This window comes from Triticum aestivum, chromosome 5A, assembly GCF_018294505.1.
Source record: "Triticum aestivum cultivar Chinese Spring chromosome 5A, IWGSC CS RefSeq v2.1, whole genome shotgun sequence".
NCBI lineage: Eukaryota > Viridiplantae > Streptophyta > Magnoliopsida > Poales > Poaceae > Triticum > Triticum aestivum.
Window position 1 is genome coordinate 107,791,689 of NC_057806.1, and position 22,970 is coordinate 107,814,658.

Genomic DNA, 22,970 nt, shown 5'->3' on the forward strand with positions numbered 1-22,970 from the left:
GGTGGAATCGACGATCTGGTCGATGCGGGGGAGCGGGAACGGATCTTGCGGGCATGCCTTGTTGAGGTTGGTGAAGTCGACACACATGCGCTCCTTCCCTCCCTTCTTTGGTACAACGACAGGGTTGGCCAACCAATCCGGGTATCGGACCTCGCGAATGACCCCCGCGGCTTCTAGTTTGCGGGTCTCTTGGACGATGAAGGCCTGCTTTTCTTTGGACTGCCGCCTTGCCTTCTGCTTCACAGGGCGCACGTTGGGGCACACGTTGAGGTGATGCTCGATTACGCTCCTAGGGATCCCCGCTAACTGGTTAGGCTCCCAAGCGAATACCTTCTTGTTTGCGCACAGGAACCTGACCAGGGCCTCCTCCTGCTCGGGCTCGAGGTTGGCGCCTATGGTGAAAGTGGCATGGGTGGACCCGTCCTCATCGACGGGTATCTGCTTGGTTTCTGCCTTGTCTTGGGTGAACAACTGTTTCTTCTTGGCGGGTGCAGCGCCCTTGGGTTCGGGGGTCTCCGAGTCGGCGGGCTGTGCCGACGCTGCCGTCTTGAAGGCGAGCTTGAGCACTCGCAGCGCGTCTCCGGTGTCCCCGTGCACGGTGAGGACACCGCTGCTCCCGGGCATCTTCATGAGGTTGTACGCCGGGTGCGTCGCGGCCATGAACTGGGCCAGCGCTGGGTAGCCGAGGATGGCGTTGTAGGGGAGGCCGATGGGGGCGATGTCGAAGTCGACCAGCTCTGTGCGGAAGTTGTTGTAGGTGCCGAAGGTTACTGGGAGTCGGATCTGTCCCAAGGAGCTAGATGATCCGCCCCCAACGCCTGTGAAGGGCCGGCTGGGTTGCAGCCATTCCAGGGGTATGCAGAGGAGGTTGAAGGCCTCAACCGAGAGCACGCTGAGGCCCGCACCGCCATCGATGAGAGTTCTGGTGACGGCCACCTGGCAGATGGTGGGGGTGCATAGCATGGGGAGCGCACCCGAGCAGGCCGAGTTGGAGGGGTGGTCCTCCGAGCTGAAGGTCAGGCCGGCCTTGGGCGCCGCCCGGTCCGGGAGAGCCCCCTGCCGCGTGGAAGCGACGCTGACCCGGCGGATGAACGGCTTGACGTGGTGACTTGTAGGCGGTGCCTGCGAGCCGCCCAGGAGGGCCGCGACGACCGGGGGTGTTGGTGTAGCATGGTGGGCGGGGAAGAGGCTGTAGAGCTCTTCCCAAGAGGCCATGGAGGCTGCCGGAAGGTGGAGCAGCCATGCGCGCGGAGCGCCGGTGAGGGCCGTGGGGAGCCAGTTGGCCAGGACCCTATCGTCACCTCCAGCTTTGAGGATGGCCTCCTCGTACGCCAGCAAGAAGGCCAGCGGATCAGTCGCGCCGCTGTAGCACGGCGGCGTCGTTGGCTTGAACTTGTCCGGCCACCGTACCCGTTGCAGGGCTGGGGCCAGGGCTCGGAGCCCCCTGGCCCCCGTGCTGGCGCCGGCGGCCGGAGCAGGCGACACGCTACTCATCGCGAGGCAGGTCGTGGCGGTGGCGGAAGGGAGAACTCCGGTGCACCCCTACCTGGCGCGTCAAATGTCGGATTTCGGGTTCCGGCAGACCCTTGAGGTTCGAACACTGGGGTGCGCACGGAGATTTCGCCTTCTACCTACCTGCACCCCTCCGCCTCGCTAAGATCTAAGCTATGGAAAGAACAGCACAAGAGACATAGGGTTTTTACTGGTTCGGGCCACCGTTGTGGTGTAATACCCTACTCTAGTGCGTGGTGTGGTGGATTGCCTCTTGGGCTGATGATGATGAGCAATACAAGGAAGAACAACCTCGCGAGGGTCTATTCTTGGCTGGGGCGACGAACTGCTAGGAGGAGCTCAGTCACCCTCTCTCTCTCTCTCTCTCTCTCTTGATCCTCTCTCCGATTTTTCCCTCCTCCTACCCTGGGGGTGGCTAGTCCTATTTATAGGCAAAGGCCCTAGGCCTCTTTCCAAATATTGAGCGGGAAGAGCGCCAACAATTGGCCATTTTAGAGGGGGACATCTGGTACACTTATCCTGACTAAAGTTGGTCCTCACCTGCCAAAGGCTCTGGTGGTGACGATGGCTTGGGCTCCACAATGACTTCCTCCCTGCCGTTGGGCTGGTCTTGGTCTCGTTGCACTGAAACGGGTGCCTTTGCTTGATGCCCTCGCCTGCGCTTGCTCCCTTTGCACCAAAGAGGAAAGGAGGACACTGCGTGGGCTGACGCCCGCCTGGCACCCTTGGTCGTCATGGCTCGCGTCACGGGCACGTTGTGAGGTGCCCCGCCTTAATCTCTCCGCCTCCTTGTGAGCCAGCCTGATGAGGCCGTGCCTGAGGAAGCTCTGTGTCGTCTGCCCCACGAGGCTTGACCCCTCGCGAGGGTCTTGGGTCTGTGTTGATGAAGATGGGCCGTGTTGGGCACCTCCTCGAGCCACGCCGTAGGCCGCAGGCAGGCAAGTCTGGGGACACCCGTTCCCAGAACGCCGACAGACGGCAGCATGGTCGGGCGGAGCCGACGCGGGCCAGCGCGGCCCAGCGCGCGGGACAGCGGACGCCGACATCGGTCTGGATGAGCGCCAGGGGGCGGCGCAGCGTGGCACGGGCAGCAGGGGCGGCAAGAAGCAGCGGCGGCTGCTAGCGTAGCGAGCAGCATCAGGCAGAGCAACACAGGCGAGAGCGGGGGTGAGGGCCGGCGGGGAACGACTGTGGCATAGGTAGAGGCTCCACGGAGGCGACGGCAAGCGGCGGTGGCAGCAGCAGGATGCAGAGCAGCAGCAGCAGCACAAGCCAGTGGCGGGAGGCGAGCAGGCTGCGGGCGCACGCAGCAAGCAGCCGCAGCTCGCGGGGGCACGGCCAAGCGCGCAGGAGGACGACAGCGGTCGCGGCGGAATGGGGCGCAGGCGGGGCGCGCATGCGACGGGGCTACGTAGCAGCGCGGCGGACGGAGGTGCAGGCTCAGGGGAGTGGCCGCGGGCGTGCACGGGTACTAGTGAGCAAGGCGAGCAGGGGAGCCGAGCGAGGGGGTAGGGCGATGGCCACGACATGATGACGGCGTTCCAAGGCGGGGGTTGGGGGAAGGAGAGAGAGGGAGTGGCGCTCACCGAGGAGGCGCAAGGAGGCCCGTCGAGTGGGTTAGGAGCAGCAGGTGGCCGGCGGCGTCGTGGTTCGTCAGCAACCCGAGGATGAAGAAGCTTCGATCCAGCGCTGCAGCGGTGAGGAGCTCCAACGGGTGGCACCGGTGGATGTAGAGGATGACGCGAAGCAGACAGATGCGGTTCTAGTCGTCAGGGCACATGGTGACGTGGTAGGGCGAGATGGCCGGCGATGCGGGCGCACGGCGATGGCGAAGAGCGGCGGTGGTGCGGATCTGGCGATGAAGACGAGGGGAAGAGGAAATGAGGAGGGGCCGGCTAGGGTTTCATACCGGGGGAAGACATAGGCGAGGGGGGAGCATTGGATGGGCGCCACGACATCGCCCTGTGCCGTGGCGGCCATCTCCGGTGTCCATGGTAACGTGAACATGGGAGATGGGGAGGGAGCGTGCGTCTGGGCCAGCCTGCTAGGTAGATGGGCCTTGAGGCCCAAGGTAGGGGGCTTCTCTCTTTTCTTTCTGCAATTTCCTGTTCTTTCTCTTTATAGTTTTCTGTTATCCTTTTTGTTTCTTTTATTTTTAGGTTTACAAAATATAATACTAGCCCCTAATTCAACATTAGTAATTTATGCCACTGCCACATTTAGTTTTAGAATTTAATTAAAATACTTTGCAATTATTATTATTCAAAAAGCATTTAATTAATTGTTTTAGTCCCTCTTTTAGTTATTTTAAGGCATTTAAGTACTTTATAAATATGTTGGTTCACCACCATAAGTGTTTATGGAATATTTGCCACGCAATTAACATTTTAGTTATGACGTTAAGAAAACTTTAAATTTTGACTTTTATTTGAATTTGAATTTGAATCGGTTTCAAACTAACGCGAGATTAGCAACAATAACCGAGGTGATGTGGCACCATTAACATGGGATTACTGTAGCTTAATTATCCGGGCGTCACAATTCTCCTCCACTACAAGAAATCTCGTCCTGAGATTTAGGAGCGGGAGTAAGGGGGAAGAGATTAGGTTACGAAATTCTAACGAATCTTCTCGGTCGTGGTTGCTCTTCTCGAAGAAGTTGATCGCTTCTGTGGATGTCGTCATTCCTTAGCTTCGGGTTATCAGGATAAGTCATCAGCCTTTCTTGGTGAACTTCATCGTACTTATCAATAAGAAAGGGGCATCCCGACAATGATAGAATGCTAACAGGGGAAATCATCTGGGGGTTATCGCATGAATGATCACATGAGTAACTCTCGAATTGGTCAAATGGAACACATCGAGAGCCGAGCAAGAAGGTACGGTAAGAAGTTTCAAGTGGCTAGTCAATCGTTCGTTGCCTAAACAGAGTGTGAAAGGGTTTTAGAGCAACGGGGATAAGTATTATGTCTGATACCAGAATTGATGATCTCTTAGAAAGTGGCTTGTGAATTACATACGAAACCAAGCATGAGGAATAACCTTTAGGAGCTGGGGTGTACAGGAGAGTCAGGTTTCGATCCTATGGAACTGTGGGTTATGGGCCCACCATGTGGGTTAAAAGTAGGAGGAGCGGTGACATCTTGCATGGTCATGATAGCAAGGCATGTCATAGGGTAGCCTGTCAGTTATATCGGCAACAACGTCAGTACCAAGGGCGAGGGATGAAGAGAACCATTTTCTTGCTCGTTAAACGAGGCGGACCAATAGGCAAAGTTCTCGTCCATCGGTAGCTACCGGAATGTCATCAACAATAGTAACAGGGTCTTGCTGACGGGATTGTACACCGAGGTGTTTACATAAGCAGGAGAATATTACTGCTTAGATCATATAGATCACAAGTAACGTTAAACCAACCAATGGAAAGGGAAATAAGATTATCATATTAAACAGAACAATGGAAAGGAAAAATGTGTTTAAACACATATTTCAAGGGTATATCCTTCCCAAGGACAAGCAGAACATGATATCCATGACAGGAAAACTCTTTGGGTAGGGGAGAGAAATTTCATGACATTACCCATATAGCGGTGTTTGGACAATTGAGCAGGAAACATTTAGCATTGGGCTTCAAATGTTCTTGTTGAAAATCGGAGTACTAAATACATGCTTCGAGATAGCACCGACATGGTCTTCAAGCAAAGGTCAGACTTTGGATACACAAAGGACCCATCAGGAACACTCATAGAATAAGTCTTACAATTTCATCATGGAATAATGGTTATAACTTTGCTAAAAAGGATACTATAACAATAGGTCCTCCGCCCAGGTGTTTTAGGCATGACATCACCTTACTGAGTCTTATAAAGACCAATGTTATAACTCTTGGAAATATGTTCCAACCATCATATCTGACCGATATTCAGGTCTGATTGGTGTTAGGATACCTCAGATTCATGATGCCTGAGAAGAAAAGGTGCAATATAGATTGATGAAATGACATTGTAAGAGTCTTGGGAAATGAACTATGGAAGCGAGTTCCGAAACAAGAGTTCATCATTAAACCAAGGAGAGGATGAGGAGGTGGCTGATGGACTCAGTGAAAATCCATCGAAATTTCCAGAAAGATGGATTCCCACAATTAGGTGAACAAGGAGATAACATTTGTCAGATCAAATGATATAGTGATGTATGCTCAAGGAAAACATACACAATTAAACATTGGTTGAAAGGTGCACCCGAACATGGGCTTGGGTATCATGATCAATGTTAGAATGGTGATTCCATAACCAATAGTCTAAGAATGAACTGTTGACCATTAACTTCAAAGCAATAGGGTCGCTAGAAGTTTTGAATTTCGCACGTCATAGTTCAATTGTCGGTTTTCCGGTTAGAAACGACACGGGGACCAAGATATGAAAAAAGATGGAAAGAAGTATTAATATATCAAGAATTCTTAAGATGTGGTGAAATTGTCACAACATTCTTAACATAAAGGAAGGTAACACTCCAAGGTAGAACATAACATAAGTTGGATAGGAAGGAGTTCCATAACATGAACAAGTTTGTTTTGGAGGGAAGGCAATAATGTTGTCGATAATAACACAAATCAGTGAGGGGCAAGGATGTTATTTATCATTATGAGTTCGATTGGTATCCTGGAAGATCTCAAAATGTTGATAATGATCACGACACATTTGTCAAGAGATTCATGAAGATGTAATCGATCGGCGATGACATCAAATCAAAGGAATGATGAAGCGAAAGGTTATTGGAACCACGGGTACGACACAAATTTGAAATCAAGCTTGCTGTTCAAGGCGAAATGACATGACGAGAAAGATCAACATAAGCTTAGCTCATCGTCGAAAGTTGTGCTCCGGGATTAAGGACCAGGTAGTACAGTTAAAATTGGCACGATAATGATATAGCCGAGCAAGCTAGAAATGACGTGATCGAGTTCAAACTCATAAGTAATGAAGGTTACCAAGAGTTGTTTAATCGCGGTGCGGACTTGATTAAGTTATCGGTGTCTTTGAGTGTTTAATAACTCAGAGCCCGTGAAAAATTTGGAATCAGTGAGAATGTAGTACTTGATGAAGAGCTCATAAGTTATGCAGTTCCGTGATAATCTCGAGATACCAGGGGGTAATACTCAACGAAATACCAAGTAGAGGTTGGACTGGGGTATTCCTCTACAAAAGACAAGTGCTTAAACTTGCACGAGAAATGGTATTTAAAGGACAACATGGTCAAAACCACGATTGCAAAAGACCAGATCCTAGATATAAGATGAACTTATACCGAGGAATAATTAATTTAAGAGAAGCTTCCATGATAAGATCTACATCGTGTCCATGGGCATGAACACAAAGTTCAAGGTCGACTCCCACTTCTCCAATGCATGATCATTCATTCACTGCTCTTATAAAAAATGATTTGTGTGTGAAAACCTACCTGGCGAATTACCAGAGTAAGACCTTAGAAAACTTTTTGGGCTCACAGATTAAGGAAGGCATAGGTCCAACCCATCGGGGCATCTTAGGAACATATAACACAACCATCAGGAGTAATAAACAGAAGCTCGAAAGTAGAGCATGGTTGACAAAAGGAGAGGATACAATTTACCAAAGGCATTATGTATCGGAGAAAGGAGTCACAAGGTGATTAATTATGAAGGACACTATCGAATAATAATCCAATGGTGGATATGGCGATCCACAACGGAGTTGATGTGAGTATCGGTACCCAATCAGAGGAAGAAAGAATGCAATGCATCGATTTATAGAACATCTGAATAATTCAACGTTTAAATAACAAAGGAATTATGATTTTCAAATCAAGGGACCAGGAGCAAACGCTTTGATCAAGGATGGATAAGTTGAGTACACTTAGGGTTACAATTGATGGCAATATGATTGGTCGAGATCCAACCCATGATTAAAATGACGTCTGAGCCGGAAAGATGAATTCTAGGATCTGATTGAGGATGCAAGCATTCGCAACATATTGAATAAATGGACTCAAAAAGGATAATGACAAAGGATGCTATGAATATTGCTGGTCATATGGAACGCATCCATAATGCAAGCATACAAGTATTTGCTGGGCAATAGCGGGCTGAGGATTATCGGAAGATCAGTTAGTATTTTCAATGTATCTTGTGAATCATATGAACAACGAGGGATGAATAAATCCTCAATAAGTGTGAGGAATTATTCTTAGGTGTAATCATGCAGGAAGAAGCTGCAAGGCAGTAGGCATAAAGGATTCTCAAAAAAATCGAAGAGCAATTCAAGGCATCTTGTAATAACAAGAGCAATGGGGACTAATTGTATGAATGGCAAGTGTAAGACGTTACCCATAAGGATATATCAGTGGTAGAGAATTGCAAGGATGGTGGGCACAAGGGTCTCGGGAAAACATCAAAGGGTATCTTCAGAACCTTCTGGTGACGCAAACGATCATCTGGAATAAGGGGCTCTCCAGGTGAAAGTACTTACGAGAACCTAGAGTCAAATTTAGTAAAATCATTTAACCCGAATAGAAGAGAGATCAGAGTCCCGGAGTAAAGATCAAGGAGTAAAAGATCCTAATACCACCCGTAAGACACACAACCATGTTAGTAAAAAGTTTTGCAATGTCTAGACTCGACTTCGGCCAAGGAGTGGGGAAGGGGGATTCCTATAGGCAGTTGGCTCTGATACCAACTTGTGATGCCCCCGATTCAATCGTACACTAATCATACACATAAACGTGTACGATCAAGATTAGGGACTCATGGGAAGATATCACAACACAACTCTACAAATAAAATAAGTCATACAAGCATCATATTACAAGCCAGGGGCCTCGAGGGCTCGAATACAAGAGCTCGATCATAGACGAGTCAGCGGAAGCAACAATATCTGAGTATAGACATAAGTAAACAAGTACGCCTTAAGAAGGCTAGCACAAACTGGGATACAGATCGAAAGAGGCGCATGCCTCCTGCCTGGGATCCTCCTAAACTACTCCTGGTCGTCGTCAGCGGCTTGCACGTAGTAGTAGCAGTCGTCATCAATAGTGGCATCTGACTCCTGGACTCCAATGTCTGGTCGCAGCAAATCAGGTATAGAAAGAAGGAAAAGGAGGAGCAAAGCAACCGTGAGTACTCATCCAAAGTACTCGCAAGCAAGGAGCTACACTACATATGTATGCATTGGTATCAAATGGAAAAGAGGTAACATATGTGGACTGAACTGCAGAATGCCAGAATAAGAGGGGGATAGCTAGTCCTGTCAAAGACTACGCTTCTGGTAACCTCCATCTTGAAGCAGGAGAAGCGAGTAGATGGTAAGTTCACCAAGTAGCATCACATAGCATAATCCTACCCGGCGATCCTCCCCTTGTCGCCCTGTGAGAGAGCGATCACCGGTTGTATCTGGCACTTGGAAGGGTGTGTTTTATTAAGTATCCGGTTTTAGTTGTCATAAGGTCAAGGTACAACTCCAAGTCGTCCTGTTACCGAAGATCATGGCTATTCGAATAGATTAACTTCCCTACATGAGTGCACCACATTTCCCAACACGCTTGATCCCCTTTGTCCGGACACACTTTCCTGGGTCATGCCCGGCCTCGGAAGATCAACACGTCGTGGCCCTGCCTAGGCACAACAGAGAGGTCAGCACACCGGTCTAAATCCTATGTGCGCAGGGGTCTGGGCCCATCGCCCATTGCACACCTGCATGTTGCGTGGGCGGCCGGAGAACAGACCTAGCAACCTCCATTACAAAGGAAGTTGTGTTACGCGGTCCAACCCAGCGCGCGCCGCTCAGTCGCTGACGTCACGAAGGCTTCGGCTGATACCACGACATCGAGTGCTCATAACTGTTCCCGCGTAGTTGGTTAGTGCATATAGGCCAGTAGCCAGATTCAGATCAAATATCCAGATCTTGTTAAGCGTGTTATTTTGAAGTAACCGTGAACGCCGACCAGGGCCAGGCCCACCTCTCTCCTAGGTGGTCTCTGCCTGCCCTGTTGCTCCGCCTCAAAGTAACAGTCGGGGGCCATCGGGAACCCAGACCCACCACTACCAGTGTGGAACCACCTGCCCCTTCAACCCCCAACATCGGAATCACTTGCGGGTACTCAACGAGCCGACCCGACTTTAGTCACAACATGTATAGTATGTATGTATAGTATATACCCGTGATCAACACCCGACGTGATCACGCCCCGATAGTATAGCATGGCAAACTGACAAGAATGTAGGGCCACTGATGATAATCTAGCATCCTATACTAAGCATTTAGGATTGCAGGTAAGGTATCAACAATTGTAGCAACAATGACATGCTATGCATCAGAATAGGATTAACGGAAAGCAGTAACACGCTACACTACTCTAATGCAAGCAATAGAGGGAAGAGTAGGAGATATCTGGTGATCAGGGGGGCTTGCCTGGTTGCTCTGGCAAGAGAGAGGGGTCGTCAACACCGTAGTCGTACTGGGTAGCAGCGGCGTCGGTCTCGGTGTCTAGCGAGAGAAGAGAGGGAAGAAACAATAAATATTAAGCAAACAGATACATAGCGATAAATGGCATGACAAGTAGAGGTGCTAGGGCTACCTTAATGCGGTATGAGGTGGTACCGGTGAAGGGGGAAACATCCGGGAAAATATCACCGGTGTTTCGCGTTTTCGGACAGATAAATCGGAGGGGGAAAGTTGCGTGTTCGCTATGCTAGGGATGCGTGGCGGACGAACGGGCTGCGTATCCGGATTCGTCTCGTCGTTCTGAGCAATTTTTATGTATAAAACTTTTTCATCCGAGTTACAGATTAACTTCTATGATTTTTTAAAGATTTAAACAATTTCTGAATTTATTATTAAATCTAAAACAGAGTCATTACACCATCATGACGTCAGCGGTCAACACAGACCGCTGACTGGTCAAACAGGGCAGTGGGGCCCCTTTGTCATTAACCTAACTAATTAACAGATTTAATTTAACTGAACTAGTTCATTAGGCTAATTAAGCAAGGTTAAGTAAGATAATTAATTACCTAATTTATTAATTGTTTTATATTTATTTATTTTTCAAATCTTTTTTTGAAAAAAGGGGGTGGGGGCCCCACTGGCAGTGGCCCAAAGGCCAAGCCACAAGGGCGGTTAGCGGGCACCGGGCGCTGGGCGCGAGCGCCCGAGTGGGTGAACCCGGGGCGCGATGGAGGTCGCCGAGGCGAGGCCGTGGCATCGGCGGGGCTCGCCGGCCGGCCGCGGCGGGCAAAGGCGGACGCAGGGCGGCGAGCGGGACTGCAGGCGGCGGCCGCGGGAAGGCTGCGCGAGGCGCGGCGATGGGGCGTGGCCAGCGGTCAGAGGCGGGACGGACGGCGACATGGTCGGGCGGAGCCGGCGTGGGACAACGGGCGCCGGCAGCGGTCTGGGTGAGCGCCAGGGGGCGGCGCAGCGTGGCACGGGCAGCAGGGGCGGCAAGAAGCGGCGGTGTCTGCTAGCGTAGCGAGCAGCATCAGGCAGAGCAACACAGGCGAAAGCGGGGGTGAGGGCCGGCGCGGCGTGGCTGTGGCGTAGGTAGAGGCTCCACGGGGGGCGACGACAAGCGGCGGTGGCAGCAGCAGTATGCAGAGCAGCAGCGGCAGCACAAGCCAGTGGTGGGAGGCGAGCGGGCTGCGGGCGCGCGCAGCAAGCAGCAGCAGCTCGCGGGGGCACGACCAAGCGCGCAGGGGGACGGCAGCGGTCGCGGCGGAACGGGGCGCAGGCGGGGCGCGCATGCGACGGGGCTACATAGCAGTGCGGCGGACAGAGGTGCAGGCTCAGGGGAGTGGCCGCGGGCGTGCGCGGGTACTAGTGAGCAAGGCGAGTAGGGGAACCGAGCGAGGGGGTAGGGCGACGGCCACGGCATGACGACGGCGTTCCAAGGCGGGGGTTGGGGGAAGGAAAGAGAGGGAGTAGCGCTCACCGAGCAGGCACAAGGAGGCCCGTCGAGTAGGTTAGGAGCAGCAGAGGTGGCAGGCGGCGTCGTGGTTCGTCAGCAACCCGAGGAGGAAGAAGCTTCGATCTAGCGCTGCAGCGGTGAGGAGCTCCAACGGGTGGCACCGGTCGATGTAGAGGATGACAGTGAAGCAGACAAATGCGGTTCTAGTCGTCGGGGCACATGATGGACGTGGTAGGGCGAGATGGCCGGCGATGCGGGCGCACGGCGACAGCAAAGAGCGGCGGTGGTGCGGATCTGGCGATGAAGACGAGGGAAAGAGGAAATGAGGAGGGGCCGATTAGGGTTTCAGCCCGGGGGAAGACATAGGCGAGGGGGGAGCGGTGGATGGGCGCCACGGCATCGCCCTATGCCGTGGCGGCCATCGCCGGCGTCCATGGTAATGTGAACAGGGGAGATGGGGAAGAAGCGTGCGTCTGGGCCAACCTGCTAGGTAGATGGGCCTTGAGGCCCAAGGTAGGGGTGCTTCTCTCATTTCTTTATGCAATTTCCTGTTCTTTCTTTTTGTAGTTTTTTTATCCTTTTTGTTTCTTTTATTTTTAGGTCTACAAAATATAATACTAGTCCCTAATTCAACATTAGTAATTTATGCCACTGCCACATTTAGTTTTAGAATTTAATTAAAATACTTTGCAATTATTATTATTCAAAAAGCATTTCATTAATTGTTTTAGTCCCTCTTTTAGTTATTTTAAGGCATTTAAGTACTTTATAAATATGTTGGTTCACCACCATAAGTGTTTATGGAATATTGGCCACACAATTAACATTTTAGTTTTGACATTAAGAAAACTTTAAATTTTGACTTTTATTTGAATTTGAATTTGAATCGGTTTCGAACTAACGCGAGATTAGCAACAATAACCGAGGTGACGTGGCATCGTTAACGTGGGATTACTGTATCTTAATTATCCGGACGTCACAGTTGGACTCGATCGGGAAGAGATCAATCTGACAGTATTTATCCGGACGTCATAGTTAGGCTCGATCGGGAAGAGATCAATCTAACAGTAAGTGCCTGTAAACATGGTTTAGGGCCTATATGATGAATGTTACCTTGACTTTGTATATGTGTCATTTTCTTATACTAACTTTAGTATAAAATTGAGTCATCTATTTTGGAACGGAGAGAATACATTTGAATAGGACTAGATGTATCTTTGAGAAGAGCATTACCCGAGCACGTGCAAGCTTACTAATAAAGATACCCAAAAATTAAGACAGAAGTGCTTCCATCAGAAGTTCGACAACGCCCCTTAATACAAAAACCTGCAGTATTGCAACCGAATGGCGCATCGTATAAATATCAGCCCATCTTTACAGAAGTAGATTAACTCTACGCAAGATCATTGGTGCTAGAATCAAACGCGGCAATTGACACTCGGTCGATGCTGAAGCAAGCAGAGTTCGTCGAGATCAGCCGGAGGAGCCCTGGAGCCTGGACACGAAGCTGGACGCGGCGAACGCGGCGGAGCCCCCGGCGACGCAGACGAGGGCGGCGACGGCCTGGAGCGCCACCTCCCAGGGGTACTGCTCGGGGACGAGGAAGACGACGGCGGGGCCGGCGGCCAGCAGCAGGAGCGCGAGGCCCTGCAGCGAGCCGGGGGTGCCAGGGTCGGTGGCGGCCGACAGCACCCCGAGCTCCTCCGCCTTGGACAGCAGCCCGAGGCGCTCGACCGCCGACAGCGACAGCCCGGCGCGCTCCGCCGCGGACAGCAGGCCCGCCTTCTCCGCCTTGGTCAGCAGCCGTAGCTTCTCCACGTTCGTCAGCAGCTTCACGGGCGCCGACCCCTTCGTCGTCGCCGGCCGCGGCGGGCCCGCGGGCTTCCCCACCGGGAACACCGTGGTAGTGCCCTGCATGCGCCACACGCGCGCGTCGGTATATTGCAAGTTCTTACACGCACGCACGCATGGAGTCTGACATGAAATAGATTGATAGCGCAAGGGATTAACGGCAGGCGCTAGCTTACCGACGATCTTTTCGTGCCGCCGGAGCTGGGCTTCGGGCCCTTGGTTGCCATGGCGGTGACACTGGGAGTAAGGCGGCTCCTCCTGCCGGACGGCCTCGCCGTGGTCGCAGCGACGGTGTTCGGCGAAAGAAGCGACGCCATTGTTGATCCACCTCTGTCCTCGCCTCGTCGATGGGATCCCTGCTCTGCTAGGTAATGGTTCAGGACTTGGCGACGTGCAAACCTTTGTCCCCTTTCGCTTCGGTGGAGTGGTGTAGCTGGTGTGTGCGGTCTCGGCTGATCCATCCAAGCAGGAGACGTGGCATCTCTCCAGCGCTACGAAATCCAACGTTGGCGACGAATGACTATTAAATCACGGAAATAATGTTTAGTAAGCTGCTAGGCGAAATGATGTCATCAAATGACTCCGTGGCCCAATGGATAAGGCGCTGGTCTACGAAACCAGAGATTCTGGGTTCGATCCCCAGCGGAGTCGTATTCATTTTTTGCTCTTTTATTATGTACGGCCCAACCAATATATAGTAACAAAGCCCAAAAATTCCATCAATTGACTCCGTGGCCCAATGGATAAGGCGCTGGTCTACGAAACTTCATTTTTTGCTCTTTTATTATGTACGGCCCAACCAATATATAGTAACAAAGCCCAAAAATTCCATCAATTGACTCCGTGGCCCAATGGATAAGGCGCTGGTCTACGAAACCAGAGATTCTGGGTTCGATCCCCAGCGGAGTCGGATTTTTTTTTTGTTTTTCCTATATTCTCCTTTTTTTCCCCTTCCTCCTTTTTCTCTTTTTTTAATCTTTTTGCAGGGGAGTCGCAACACAAAATTCGAGTGCAAAGCCCAACAGACCGATATAGAGAAGAAGTGGGCTCCTTAACATAACACGTAACCGGCCGCCGCGCGAAGAAGAAAAAAACCCTAACCAGATAGAACTCGTCGGAGGGAGCGGGAGGAGATCCAAAGGGCGGACATGGCGGCGGCGAAGGCGGCGTTGGAGAAGATGAGGGCGTTCTGGGACTCGCAGTGCAACAACGAGGAGAACTGGGCGGTCAACTATGTCAGCCCCTCTCCCTCCTCTCCCTTCGATCTAGTTATTTATGCGTCGCCTACTTATTAATTACCCTGTTCTTGCTTCCCGCAAAAAGAAAAACCTGTTCTTGCGTCATTGCTGAGATATGGGATTACTAGTATGGTAGTCTGTTTTGCTAACTGATACGGGTGAGAGATTCGGTTTAGAATTTGGATGGTTAGGTTGTTCGCCGCCCTTTTGATGTGTAGTATATGACCCAGGAACTTGCTAGCACATCGTGAAGCCATGTGTGGTTCTGTTATGTTGTGCTTCAACAGCTTTGCTTGTGAATTGTGATGCTGCTGCTCAAGGCTTGGGGCACAATTAGGGCATGGAAAAAAGCCAATGAAGTTGATTTAGGCATTCTGACTCTGTACCGCTAAGACGCTTCGCTTGCTAATGCTATCGATTTAGACTTCTGTACTTGCCTATCTGCAAGATGAGACTATAATGTGGCGTTGGTTGTCGGTACTGTCTTGTGGCGTTTGTGACGTACTAGTAAATTCATATAACTTCTAACTTGCTACGTTCGCTTGCTAATGCCATCGGTTTAGCCTTCTGTACTTGGCTATCTGCAAGATGAGACTATAATGTGGCGTTAGTCGTCAGTACTGACTTGTGGCGTTTGTTACGTACTAGTAAATTCATATAACTTCTAACTTTCTAGGTTCTGCACAACTATGGCTGTGTCTAGATCCACCTCTATCTTCGGCTGTGTTCCCCTCTTTGTTCTGCACAACTACGGGTGCGGTCCTCTCATGGTTGTTCCACACTATGATCACAATTCATAGGTTCAATGTGGGATCTAGGATCACGAATCGAAGGACAGTTCTAGAATTGGTAGGATTGGTCAGTCAATCTAGGTTGACAACCTTAGTTCCTTTGCTGGCGAATTGCTTACTTTAGTTACTTACCCTCAGAAAAAAAGTTGGTTAATGGTTAGATTATGCCTGGCGTGATCTTGTGGATCTTCTAAATTTCTGCCTGAGAACCGACGTTTTTCTGTTGGTGAATCCCAAACTTTAAGTTATGCTTGACATTGAAGTTTTGCTGTTGGTTAATGGATATTCTGATGTATTTTGAGTTATGTCTGGTAGTTGATCCTTTATATTTTATTGTCCCATGTGTTATTTTTTGACTAAAAGAGGAACCTTCATGTTTATTGAGGTGCAAAAGGATTTGAATTTGTGCTCCCCCTTGTGTTCTGCTATGTGATCCTCTCAAGGTTCCACACTATGATCGCAATTCATAGGATATATGTAGGATCTAGGACAACAAATCATGGGATTTTAAAGAATTGGTAGTATTAGTCAGTCGAACCTTGTTTCCTTCGCTGATGAATCGCTTACTTTAGTTACTTATGAATCACTTACTTCAGTTACTTATCCTTACAATTTTGGTAAACCATGCCTGGCAATGATCCTGTGGATCTTTTAATTTTCTGCCTGAGATGTTTGAAATCTCTGCCTGAAAACCAATATTTTTTATTGTTGGATTCCTAACTTTTAAGTTATGCTTGACATTGAAACTTTGCAATGGTGGATCCTATCTCTGAATTTGTCGTCTGACAGCTGAACATTTGTATTTTTTTCTCCTATGTGTTCTTTCTGGCCATAAAGTGGAACCCCCAGTTGTGGTGAGGCGCAAAATGATTTGAAATTGTTCCTACATGTTATCTCTTGGTACTACTTGAGTACTGTAATTGGGCTGGGCTGTTATTGGGTTAAGGAATACTAGATTAACTGCTTGCAGTTTATAGTGATATTGTACCCTTGTTGTTTAGGACAATATCTCCTGTTGGTACAAAAACCTCTTACTACTGTTTTTTTATTTGTTCATTTACAGAAGGTGCTAAAGGCTGCTGGTATATTTGCTGGATCCGTCTTCCTGATGCACAACTTTGGCCATAATATGGTCATCTAAACGGGACTAGATAGGGCAATAATGGACATTCAATGGTGTGGTGTTGCACTGCCTTTTTCGTTTTCTCATCAACATGGTCATCACACATGTTCTTAGTGTGGATTAAGGAGTGAAACTGTTGTTCTTAGACATTGGTTGGTAATAATGGCAGCCAAAATAGTACTTTATATGTATTACTCTATCAGGTGTTCTCATGCTTTGTGAATTATCAGGCAAGTCGTCGCAAACTTGTTGGGGATCCCTTTTTGTTAGGTCTTCTTGAACTTTGTCCTCCAGTTCATGCAGTGAATTAAGCCGGTGATACTATATTGCTGTGAATAATTTACATCTTCCTGATTTCTGGTGATTGTTGCTGTTAGAGTAAAGCTCTGAATGCTATTCTCTCATCCGGAACACAGCTAACCGCAGGGGTGTTTCACAAGCAGATGCAAAAATTCTCAAAGTATCTAGGATGGAGAAATCTGCAAGCTGATCTTATGCATCTGATCACCAAAATTTCATGTATTTGCTCTGTGCTGACAACAGGATAGTGTAAGCTATCTTTGAATAGTTTGAATTGTTTACCACATGTGTCACGTGGTACATGATAGTGTGAGCTAGGGCACACCTTGCGTTTGTTTATTTGGTCAAAATGAGCGTGATTTGCGAGATCACTCAAGAATTTAGAGTGTAGGCTGTGAGAGATTATGACCGGACTTGCTACTAGATGCGACTATGTTACAGCACCAATTGTTTTGTTTGTGTGTGGCTGATAGGTGGCCCCTAAAATTGTAGGGGAACGTTTAAATCGGGTAACCGATCTCAGCGCTCGGTCGATCACCTCCTCTTCTCCATTTCCCTATGTCTGCACGCGCCACTCAACTCGTCCGCTGACCATCGACCTGCGCTAAACCCAACCACATGGCCTGAAAAGGGCAGATGCTATGCTGTGAGCTAGTGACGGAAGGGCAGTGTTGCAAGCCACGGAGTCAGAGCGGACGGTGCTGCGAGCGGCAGACGGTGTTGTTGTGAGCAGAGGTACTCGTCACTGCAAAGGCCAGTGGCTATTGCTGCGGAGTCGAGTCGGTGCATTGAGCTCGGCAATGGGCGGTGCTACGACTCAGGCATGTCTTCGTTCGGTGACTCGCGGTGCTACGACTCACATCGCGTGCTGTTGTGTGTCAAACGACAATGGTGTGACGAGCTGCGAGCTCGGCAACGGCTGGTGGTACGATCGTCGCCAGCGGAGACCTGTGTGTCCGTGCTGCAACCGGAGACGCGATGTGCTACGAGGCGGGCGGTGGTGCTTGTCAGCAGGGGCGGCTGGGCTGCCCCGGGCCTCCTTTGTATATTGTAGCAACTGCTACGGTACTATACTATAATAAACAAGGGATTTGGGCCTCATGACTCTTTTTCCTATTTTAGTTCTTGGCTAGCAAGTCACATGACACTCTACACATGCAATTTTAGAGTCTAGGCAGCGAAAAGTAGATACATTGCAAGTAATAGTAATGTAGCATCCATGTGCTGCTGCTGCTGATGTGTTCCTCTCTTGTTGATATGATATTCACATGTGTACAGAGATGGATAAATGAATTCAGAGGGGAGAGAAGACTAGATATTTTTGTGCCCGTGTGTGTAGTATATTTGACTGAGCTGAGTAGAATGTTGCTTGTAGCTATAGCTATGAAATACCCTCTGTCCGATTTTTTTTTTTTGTGAATACGCTTAGCAGCGTATCATTTCATTGATAGGTGGGAGGGGTGGAAAGTACAAGGTGCAGGTAGCATCCGTACAGACATACGCTGGAAGGCGTCTGGAGGGATGCATCGAGCAGAGGGAGGAGGATGCTCAGCCTCACTACAATGATCAGGTTACAGGAATAATAGAGGCTAGTCCCTTGGCGCCGGCCTTAGCCCATAGGCGAGCGTCATCCTGGATGGAGACCACCAGACCATCAGTGGAGGGTTGTAAGCCGTCGAAGATGGCGGCGTTGCGATGCTTCCAGATGGCCCAAGCGGTTAGAGCGACGATGGAGTTGAGCCCTTTACGGAGTCTGCTCGGCGAGGTGGCGGACGCAAGCGCCCACCAAGCGAAGAAGGTCGTCGCGCCGTCCATTGGAGGAGTGGTGAGCCGGCACCAAGCCAGGATCTCGTGCCAGGTTATCCGGGCAAAGACGCATCCCGCAAGGAGGTGGTCGATGGATTCTGTCTCCTGGTGACATAGGACGCAGGCGGTGTCGAGCGTGAGGCCGTCACGAGCGCGGCGCTCAGCCGTCCAGCACCTGTCCAGAGAGGCGAGCCAAAGGAAAAACTTGGTGTTTAGGGGGGCCCAGCTCCTCCAAAGAAGCTTCCAAGAGGGCGGCGTAGTGGATCCGTGGAAGAGAGCGTGATAGCAGGATTTGGCCGAGTAAATGCCGTTTGACGTCCAACGCCAGGATATCTTGTCGGGTGTGGTAGTGAGGGCCACGCCTTGGAGTTTGCGCCAGAGGCGGATGTACTCAAGGGCCTCCGGGATCCCGAGCGTGCCGTGGATGTCACGAATCCAGGCATGCTGCTCAAGGCCCTCGCAGACCACGGTGCGTCGCTTGCGCCGGCTCGGTACGAGGGAGAAAAGGCCAGGGGCGATCTCGGATACGGCCTGGCCCTCGAGCCAGTGATCGGTCCAAAAGAGGCAGGTCTTCCCATCTCCAAGATGCCAGGATGTGGAGGCGCGGAAGAAGCGAGATGTCACATCGTCCGTGGGGAGCTGTAGATGATGCCAAGGCCGCGCGGGGTCGGTGGCTTTGAGCCAGAGCCAGCGGCAGCGCAGGGAGATCCCAGTGAGGTACAAATCACGCACACCAAGCCCGCCGAACTCGATGGGTCGACATACGCGGGGCCAGCTCACCAAGCAGCTGCCAGATCGGGCGTCGCGTCGGCCATGCCAGAGGAAGTCGCGGATGATCCGCATGATCTTCTTAAGGATGGATGGGTTGATGACGATGGCCATGAGGATGTGCACGGGCATGGCAGAGAGCACGTGGCGTACGAGTGCAAGGCGCTCGCCACGGGTCAGGAGTGCGGCTTTCCAGGTGGCCAGCTTCCGCATAATCTTGTCCACGAGCGGCAGCAAGGACGAGGAGGGCGTCTTGCGCACGGATAGAGGCAGGCCCAGGTAAACCACGGGGAAGCTGGAGACGGCGCACGCGAGCGTGGAGTCGATGATCGAAGGCACCTCCTCGTCGCACCGGATGGGAGTGGCCGAGCACTTGAGGAAGTTCGTGCGTAGACCCGATGCCTCCCCGAAGATCCGTAGCAGCTCGCGGAAGGTGGCAAGCTCCATGGTAGTCGGATGGCAGAAGACGACCACGTCGTCAGCGTACAGAGAGATGCTGGAAGCGGCGTGGCGAGTGGTAAGCCGTTGTAGCATTCCCGCGCTGACCGCGTGCTGGAGGAGGGAGTTCAGGGTGTCGATCACAATCGCGAAGAGTAGCGGGGATATCGGATCGCCTTGGCGAAGCCCGCATGCATGATCCACCGGGGGTCCCGGATTGCCGTTGATGAGGACCCGCGTGGATGCGGTGGAGACCAGGATGCACACCCATTCGCACCAGCGTTGCCCGAAGCCAAGGTGGCGGAGAGCTTGAAGGAGGAAGGGCCAGGACACGGTGTCGCCCTCTGTCCGAAATTATTTGTTTGAAATTACTTGTCTTAGGTACATCAGTATCAAGACAAATTTTATCTTCTTGCTAGCTTCATCTTCTTTTTCGTTACCTTCCATAATAGACCTTTTGACAAGAGTATAGTGGCATGTTCGATTCATAGTCACAAGTTGTTAGATGTTCCAGACCAGTAAGGGCAACTCTAACCGATCCCTTATCCTGCAGTAAGGGAGTATATTTGGGTTTTTTCTCTCTTCTAAACACACCTAGCCAAGCCCTAATAAACCGTTAGTGGAGTAAAAAATTTACTCCATCCCCAATGCTCTCTTTATATTTACTCCGGAGCTCGGCGGCTGAGTAAAAAATCCCCACTCTCTCTTCCTCTCCCTCGCCTACTCTTCTCCCCCTCGCCCGCCGCCGGCAAGACCCCCGCCCCGATTCGCCGCCCTTCTTCCTCCCGATAGCCGGACGTGGTGGCCGCGGATCCCCTCCGCCGATCCGCGCCGCCACGCCCGCGGGCCGTCGTTTGCGGGCGCTTCCTCAAGCCACCGCCGCTCGGCCGATCCGCCCGCCGCCGCGCCCCCACGCGTTTTGCGGACTTCCCCGACCTCCCTCCACCGCGGTCGCCGTCGAAGACCTACCTGGGCGTTCGGCAGCGGTCGTGGGGGATGTGGGTGGCCAAAATCACCGTCTGCGAGACCCACAAGCCGAAGTGGATCGGCTCCTTCCACACCGCTGAGCTCGCGGCCATGGAATACACCGGTGGCAGGTCCGGGTCCACTGAAGCGATGCGAGGCTGAACTTTGTTGGGGAACGTAGCAGAATTTTAAAATTTTCTACGCATCACCAAGATCAATCTATGGAGTCATCTAGCAATGAGGGAGAAGGGAGTGCATCTACATACCCTTGTAGATCGCGAGCGGAAGCGTTCAAGAGAACGGGGTTGATGGAGTCGTACTCGTCGTGATCCAAATCACCGATGACCTAGCGCCGAACGGACGGCACCTCCGCGTTCAACACACGTACGGTTGGGAAGACGTCTCCTCCAACTTGATCCAGCAAGGGGGAAGGAGAGGTTGATGGAGATCCAGCAGCACGACGGCGTGGTGGTGGAAGCAACGGTGATCTCGCAGGGCTTCGCCAAGCTCAGGGAGAGGGAGAAGTGTCACGAGAGGGAGAGGGAGGCACCAGGGGCTAGGGTGCGGCTGCCCTCCCTCCCCCCCCCCACTATATATAGGACCCCTAGGGGGGCGCCGGCCCTAGGAGATGCAATCTCCAAGGGGGGGCGGCCAAGGGGGGTGGAGTGCCCCCCAAGCCAAGTGGGGCGCCCCCACCCCTAGGGTTTCCAACCCTAGGCGCAGGGGGCCCATGGGGGGCGCACCAGCCCACTAGGGGCTGGTTCCCCTCCCACTTCAGCCCATGGGGCCCTCCGGGATAGGTGGCCCCACCCGGTGAACCCCCGGGACCCTTCCGGCGGTCCCGGTACAATACCGATTACCCCTGAAACTTTCCCGATGGCCGAAACTTGACTTCCTATATATAAATCTTCACCTCCGGACCATTCCGGAACTCCTCGTGACGTCCGGGATTTCATTCGGGACTCCGAACAACTTTCGGGCTACCGTATACTAATATCTCAACAACCCTAGCGTCATCGAACCTTAAGTGTGTAGACCCTACGGGTTCGGGAGACATGCAGACATGACCGAGACGACTCTCTGGTCAATAACCAACAGCGGGATCTGGATACCCATGTTGGCTCCCACATGCTCCTCGATGATCTCATTGGATGAACCACGATGTCGAGGATTCAATCAATCCCGTATACAATTCCCTTTGTCAATCGGTACGTTACTTGCCCGAGACTCAATCGTCGGTATCCCAATACCTCGTTCAATCTCGTTACTGGCAAGTCACTTTACTTGTACCGTAATGCATGATCCCGTGATCAACCACTTGGTCACATTGAGCTCATTATGATGATGCATTACCGAGTGGGCCCAAGAGATACCTCTCCGTCATACGGAGTGACAAATCTCAGTCTCAATTCGTGCCAACCCAACAGACACTTTCGGAGATACCCGTAGTGCACCTTTATAGTCACCCAGTTACGTTGTGACGTTTGGTACACCCAAAGCACTCCTACGGTATCCAGGAGTTGCACAATCTCATGGTCTAAGGAAATGATACTTGACATTTGGAAAAGCTCTAGCAAACGAACTACACGATCTTTAAGCTATGCTTAGGATTGGGTCTTGTCCATCACATCATTCTCCTAATGATGTGATACCGTTATCAATGACATCCAATGTCCATAGTCAAGAAACCATGACTATCTTTTGATCAACGAGCTAGTCAACTAGAGGCTCACTAGGGACGTGTTGTGGTCTATGTATTCACACATGTATTACGATTTCTGGATAACACAATTATAGCATGAACAATAGACAATTATCATGAACAAGGAAATATAACAATAACCATTTTATTATTGCCTCTAGGGCATATTTCCAACAGTCTCCCACTTGCACTAGAGTCAATAATCTAGTTACATTGTGATGAATCGAACACCCATGCAGTTCTGGTGTTGATCATGTTTTGCTCTAGGGAGAGGTTTAGTCAACGGATCTGCCACATTCACTTCCGTATGTACTTTACAAATATCTATGTCTCCATTTTGAACACTTTCACGAATGGAGTTGAAGCGACGCTTGATATGCCTAGTCTTCCTGTGAAACCTGGGTTCCTTGGCAAGGACAATAGCTCCAGTGTTGTCACAGAAGAGAGTCATCGGGCCCGACGCATTGGGTATGACTCCTAGGTCGGTAATGAACTCCTTCACCCAGGTTGCTTCTTGTGCTGCCTCCGAGGCTGTCATGTACT

At 50.9% G+C, this 22,970-nt stretch overlaps 2 protein-coding genes and 2 non-coding genes across 4 annotated transcripts; 3 read left to right on the forward strand and 1 right to left on the reverse strand.

The window, feature by feature from the left end:
* Window positions 1-12,673: 12,673 nt before the first annotated feature.
* On the reverse strand, window positions 12,674-13,729 carry LOC123102510 (uncharacterized). Its single transcript, XM_044523893.1, has 2 exons — window positions 13,472-13,729; window positions 12,674-13,355 (listed from the first exon to the last, which is right to left on the reverse strand). Exons 1-2 carry the CDS (start codon window positions 13,610-13,612, stop codon window positions 12,918-12,920), a joined length of 579 nt encoding a protein of 192 aa, XP_044379828.1. The 5' UTR covers window positions 13,613-13,729; the 3' UTR covers window positions 12,674-12,917.
* Window positions 13,730-13,873: 144 nt separating this feature from the next.
* TRNAR-ACG (transfer RNA arginine (anticodon ACG)) lies at window positions 13,874-13,946 on the forward strand. Its single transcript has one exon. It is a non-coding gene; the product is annotated as a tRNA-Arg (tRNA).
* A 186-nt stretch (window positions 13,947-14,132) lies between these two features.
* TRNAR-ACG (transfer RNA arginine (anticodon ACG)) lies at window positions 14,133-14,205 on the forward strand. The gene has a single exon. It is a non-coding gene; the product is annotated as a tRNA-Arg (tRNA).
* A 28-nt stretch (window positions 14,206-14,233) lies between these two features.
* LOC123102511 (mitochondrial import receptor subunit TOM5 homolog) lies at window positions 14,234-16,801 on the forward strand. Its single transcript, XM_044523895.1, has 2 exons — window positions 14,234-14,530; window positions 16,388-16,801. The coding sequence occupies exons 1-2, from the start codon at window positions 14,444-14,446 to the stop codon at window positions 16,463-16,465; spliced, it is 165 nt and encodes a 54-aa protein (XP_044379830.1). The 5' UTR covers window positions 14,234-14,443; the 3' UTR covers window positions 16,466-16,801.
* Window positions 16,802-22,970: the final 6,169 nt, after the last annotated feature.